Raw genomic sequence first — 6,000 nt, 5'->3', positions numbered from 1 at the left:
TTCTTTTACCCTGCATTGTTGGTTAAGGGCTCGTAAGTATGCGTTTCATGGTAAGGTGGCAGGGTAGGGTCCCCTGAACAGGCAGTTAACCCACTGTTCCTAGGCCGTCATTGAAAATAAGAATTTGTTCTTAACTGACTTGCCTAGTTAAATAAAGGTAAAATAAAAAAATTAAAAAAAGGTCTACTACACCTGTTGTAATCGGTGCATGTGACAAATAAAATTAGGTTTGATGATTTGATTAAGCGATCTGTGTGCTGGGCTCTGTGGTGGCTGAGAGGGTAGAGATGGAGGAACAGAGAGAAGAAACAGTAGTATCTCCAATCAAACCCGCGTGTGCAAACATGACTAAGCGATCTGTGTGCTGGGCTCTGTGGTGGCTGAGAGGGTAGAGATGGAGGAACAGAGAGAAGAAACAGTAGTATCTCCAATCAAACCCGTGTGTGCAAACATGACTAAGGACTTTATTAACCAAATCATTTCCCCTGTAATATCCACAAATAAAAGTGATCTCTTTTATATATATTCACATTGTATAATTTTCATAGTGTGACAAAATTCTCTTTTGGATTTTCCAGCCATTCCTATAATTGTCATAGATCAGTCCCCATGCAGTCATTGGAAAGGTCGAAGAACGTAGTAACAATCTATCTGAGTAGATTGAGTAGACGGCATGGACAGACAGGTTCAGCTTTAATGGAGTTCTTTTCCTTGGCTCCTCTCGTTGTTGAAAAACGGCCAGATACCTAATCATCGATTTGATCACACTGCGACATACAAAATAAATAAATGAAGAAAGCAATATCCCCTTGCAGAGTCCTCCTCTTCTTCTTCTTGTTTTTAGACATTTCAATATTTTTATATATAATAATAATGACTGTAATTATCCTTGATATAAATTCAATAGTATTTTTCTCTGTCAAATTTAAATATATTATTTTGGCAATTTCATATGGTGTTTAGAATAAAATAATACTCAAAATAGAAAATAAAACAGAGAAATGAGACAGCCAGAAGAGGAAAGAAGGGAGCAAGAACAAAATAAAGGAATACTTGGAGTCAGAAATATACAACTTCAGTTGTTGTTGAAAAGTGTCCATCATCATCATAGTTCCGTGCCAGCTCTCTGTGTAGAGCTGCAGTACAGTATACAGTCCAAGTCCTGGAGGGTGTAACTCCTTGTGTTATACCAGTGTGTATGACTTTGCGTAGGGGTTGTTGCTCTGTTTTAAGTGTCCTCTGGAATCTAGCAGGGACTCCTGTGAGCTACTGAGCTTGGCGGCCTGTGCCTGGGCCAGGTCTCCGGTGGCCTCACGGCCAGTGGGCTCACGCTGGGGCAGGGTGGAGGCAGTCCCTGGCTGCCACTGCTGCACCTCCCTGGACGTGGGCACCTCCATGGGAGTGGGCTCCAGGAGCGGGAGCCGTTTCAGGGTGCGGCTCTTCTGGGGCTCCAGACACGCCTGGCCCAACGCCCCTGCCTCCCCTCCTCCGTTACCACCGTTGGACCCCCGGCCTCCCGACACAGAGCCACGGTTTAACAGGAAGTCCATGCGTAGGTACGGGGGCAGGTGCACCAGATCTCCACCTGAGGGATGAGACCAGAGAGGGGGTTAGAGGGGTACCAGTCAGGAAGGTTAGCGGGGTAACCAGTCAGGAAGGTTAACAGGGTAACCAGTCAGGCAGGTTAGAGGGGTACCAATCAGGAAGGTTAGAGGGGTACCCAGTCAGGAAGGTTAGCGGGGTAACCAGTCAGGAAGGTTAGAGGGTTACCAGTCAGGAAGGTTAGAGGGGTACCAGTCAGGAAGGTTAGAGGGTTACCAGTCAGGAAGGTTAGAGGGTTACCCAATCAGGAAGGTTAGAGGGTACCCAATCAGGAAGGTTAGCGGGGTACCCAGTCAGGCAGGTTAGAGGGGTACCAGTCAGGAAGGTTAGAGGGGTACCAGTCAGGAAGGTTAGAGGGGTAACCAGTCAGGAAGGTTAGCGGGGTACCAGTCAGGAAGGTTAGCGGGGTAACCAGTCAGGAAGGTTAGAGGGGTACCAGTCAGGAAGGTTAGAGGGGTACCCGTCAGGAAGGTTAGCGGGGTAACCAGTCAGGAAAGTTAGAGGGGTACCAGTCAGGAAGGTTAGCGGGGTACCAGTCAGGAAGGTTAGAGGGTTACCCAATCAAGAAGGTTAGAGGGGTACCAGTCAGGAAGGTTAGCGGGGTACCAGTCAGGAAGGTTAGAGGGGTACCCAGTCAGGAAGGTTAGAGGGGTACCAGTCAGGAAGGTTATAGGGGTACCCAGTCAGGAAAGTTAGAGGGGTACTAGTCAGGAAGGTTAGAGGGGTACCCAGTCAGGAAGGTTAGAGGGGTACCCAATCAGGAAGGTTAGAGGGGTACCAGTCAGGAAGGTTAGCAGGGTACCCAGTCAGGAAGGTTAGAGGGGTACCAGTCAGGCAGGTTAGAGGGGTACCAGTCAGGCAGGTTAGAGGGGTACCAGTCAGGAAGGTTAGCGGGGTACCCAGTCAGGAAGGTTAGAGGGGTACCAGTCAGGCAGGTTAGAGGGGTACCAGTCAGGAAGGTTAGAGGGGTACCAGTCAGGCAGGTTAGAGGGGTACCAGTCAGGAAGGTTAGTGGGGTACCCAGTCAGGAAGGTTAGCGGGTTAACCAATCAGGAAGGTTAGCGGGGTACCCAATCAGGAAGGTTAGCGGGGTACCCAGTCAGGAAGGTTAGCGGGGTGACCAATCAGGAAGGTTAGAGGGGTACCCAGTCAGGAAGGTTAGCGGGGTAACCAATCAGGAAGGTTAGAGGGGTACCCAGTCAGGAAGGTTAGCGGGGTATCCAGTCAGGAAGGTTAGCGGGGCACCCAGTTAGGAAGTTTAGCGGGTTACTAGTCAGGAAGGTTAGAGGGGTACCAGTCAGGAAGGTTAGAGGGGTACCCAGTCAGGCAGGTTAGAGGGGTACCAGTCAGGAAGGTTAGAGGGGTACCCAGTCAGGAAAGTTAGAGGGGTACCAGTCAGGAAGATTAGAGGGGTACCAGTCAGGAAGGTTAGAGGGGTACCCAATCAGGAAGGTTAGAGGGGTACCAAGTCAGGAAGGTTAGAGGGGTACCCAATCAGGAAGGTTAGAGGGGTACCCAATCAGGAAGGTTAGAGGGGTACCAAGTCAGGAAGGTTAGAGGGGTACCCAGTCAGGAAAGTTAGAGGGGTACCAGTCAGGAAGGTTAGAGGGGTACCCAGTCAGGAAAGTTAGAGGGGTACCAGTCAGGAAGGTTAGAGGGGTACCCAGTCAGGAAGGTTAGAGGGGTACCAGTCAGGAAGGTTAGAGGGGTACCCTGTCAGGAAAGTTAGAGGGGTACCCAGTCAGGAAAGTTAGAGGGGTACTAGTCAGGAAAGTTAGAGGGGTACCCAATCAGGAAGGTTAGAGGGTTACCCAATCAGGAAGGTTAGAGGGGTACCAGTCAGGGAGGTTAGCGGGGTAACCAATCAGGAAGGTTAGAGGGTACCAGTCAGGAAGGTTAGAGGGGTACCAGTCAGGGAGGTTAGCGGGGTACCCAATCAGGAAGGTTAGAGGGGTACCAATCAGGAAGGTTAGAGGGGTACCAGTCAGGGAGGTTAGAGGGGTAACCAATCAGGAAGGTTAGAGGGTACCAGTCAGGAAGTTTAGAGGGTTACCCAATCAGGAAGGTTAGAGGGGTACCAGTCAGGAAGGTTAGAGGGTTACCCAATCAGGAAGGTTAGAGGGATACCAATCAGGAAGGTTAGAGGGGTACCAGTCAGGAAGGTTAGAGGGTTACCCACTCAGGAAAGTTAGAGGGGTACCCAGTCAGGGAGGTTAGCGGGGTAACCAATCAGGAAGGTTAGAATTGTACCTAGTCAGGAAGGTTAGAGGGGTACCAGTCAGGAAGTTTAGAGGGTTACCCAATCAGGAAGGTTAGAGGGGTACCAGTCAGGAAGGTTAGAGGGTTAACCAAACAGGAAGGTTAGAGGGGTACCAGTCAGGAAGGTTAGAGGGTTACCCAATCAGGAAGGTTAGAGGGGTACCAGTCAGGAAGGTTAGAGGGTAACCAGTCAGGAAGGTTAGAGGGGTACCCAATCAGGAAGGTTAGAGGGGTACCAGTCAGGAAGGTTAGAGGGTTACCCAATCAGGAAGGTTAGAGGGGTACCAGGCAGGAAGGTTAGAGGGTTACCAGTCAGGAAGGTTAGAGGGGTACCCAATCAGGAAGGTTAGAGGGGTACCAATCAGGAAGGTTAGAGGGGTACCCAATCAGGAAGGTTAGAGGGGTACCAATCAGGAAGGTTAGAGGGTTACCCAATCAGGAAGGTTAGAGGGTACCAGTCAGGAAGGTTAGAGGGGTACCAGTCAGGAAGGTTAGAGGGGTACCAGTCAGGAAGGTTAGAGGGTTACCAGTCAGGAAGGTTAGAGGGTTACCAGTCAGGAAGGTTAGAGGGTTACCCAATCAGGAAGGTTAGAGGGGTACCCAATCAGGAAGGTTAGAGGGGTACCAATCAGGAAGGTTAGAGGGGTACCCAATCAGGAAGGTTAGAGGGGTACCAGGCAGGAAGGTTAGAGGGTTACCAGTCAGGAAGGTTAGAGGGTTACCAGTCAGGAAGGTTAGAGGGTTACCCAATCAGGAAGGTTAGAGGGTACCAGTCAGGAAGGTTAGAGGGGTACCAGTCAGGAAGGTTAGAGGGGTACCAGTCAGGAAGGTTAGAGGGTTACCAGTCAGGAAGGTTAGAGGGGTACCCAGTCAGGAAGGTTAGCGGGGTATCCAGTCAGGAAGGTTAGCGGGGCACCCAGTTAGGAAGTTTAGCGGGTTACTAGTCAGGAAGGTTAGAGGGGTACCAGTCAGGAAGGTTAGAGGGGTACCCAGTCAGGCAGGTTAGAGGGGTACCAGTCAGGAAGGTTAGAGGGGTACCAGTCAGGAAGGTTAGAGGGTTACCAGTCAGGAAGGTTAGAGGGTTACCCAATCAGGAAGGTTAGAGGGGTACCAGGCAGGAAGGTTAGAGGGTTACCAGTCAGGAAGGTTAGAGGGGTACCCAATCAGGAAGGTTAGAGGGGTACACTCACTACACTGAGCTGGGAGGAAAATTCTCAATGTCAGCATTACACGGTTTCTTTCGATTCCATAGTAGGTCTTTTCATATGGTATGTACTTACTGTCAGGATATATGGTATATGATAGGAAATCATATGAGTGGAGGAAATATGATTTCAGTTTGGATAATGTAATCTAATCTATCATATTGAGTCAGGAGGATACAGATTGTATAATGATTTCAGGACGATATCATTTTACATGGCTTGTCGAAGGGATTACTTATCCTATGATATTGCTGCATTAACCTGTCAGATTCATATTCAAATCACCTTTCCATTTCTTCAGGACTATTACATCGAACAGTCGTGCAATGCCCACTCTCAAACTCTCCTCATCTGTACCTGGGGTTAACTGAAGCAGAAAGGTGCTTCAAATCTCATTCAGAGACAGATTCTTTGCTGTCCAGGACCAGAACAAACCAAGCATGTGATGTAACCCAAGCGTACATTTAGTTAATGACACTGCAGCACTTTAAAATACTTCTCAACACAGTATTCCCCCACGCAGACAGTGAATCACTGGACATGGTTGAGTGGATGATGATACCATCACTTCTGCTGTAAATGTATCTCATCCACTGAATAAATTACATATTTCATTTAGTAAATTAGATAATCACAAAGACGTGTCCAGTAGCCAGAGATGTATGAGTCGTACTGAAGATTATACACTTGATTAGGAGTGGTGGGGAGACATGTACTGTTCCATTACTGTTCTAATGGATGTCTTCAATATTCATCTTTCAGAGGCCACAGAGATCAGCAGGCTTCAGTGACTGGCCTTTTCAATGCCAAATCACTATCCCCCACCACACAGAGGAGGACCGGCCCATCTATGTAGATTGTATCCTACATGTGACCTTAGTGACTTAATCCCAGAGTTCACAGGGAGCATGAATAATTTACTGTGTATCTAATA

At 48.6% G+C, this 6,000-nt stretch overlaps 1 protein-coding gene across 1 annotated transcript in view; it reads right to left on the bottom strand.

Annotated features, from left to right (window-relative positions):
* Positions 1–446: 446 nt before the first annotated feature.
* Positions 447–6,000, bottom strand: part of LOC135552994 (cell adhesion molecule DSCAM-like) — a 135,223-nt gene continuing 129,669 nt past the window's right edge. Inside the window, exon 33 of the mRNA XM_064984997.1 lies at positions 447–1,585. Within this exon, the coding sequence (XP_064841069.1) occupies positions 1,185–1,585 (401 nt within the window). The 3' untranslated portion in view covers positions 447–1,184. The remainder of the gene's footprint in view (positions 1,586–6,000) is intronic.

Source organism: Oncorhynchus masou, chromosome 13, assembly GCF_036934945.1.
Source record: "Oncorhynchus masou masou isolate Uvic2021 chromosome 13, UVic_Omas_1.1, whole genome shotgun sequence".
Lineage (NCBI taxonomy): Eukaryota > Metazoa > Chordata > Actinopteri > Salmoniformes > Salmonidae > Oncorhynchus > Oncorhynchus masou.
The sequence above is the reverse complement of the archived record's forward strand: the minus strand, read 5'-3'. Positions and strand labels throughout refer to the sequence as shown.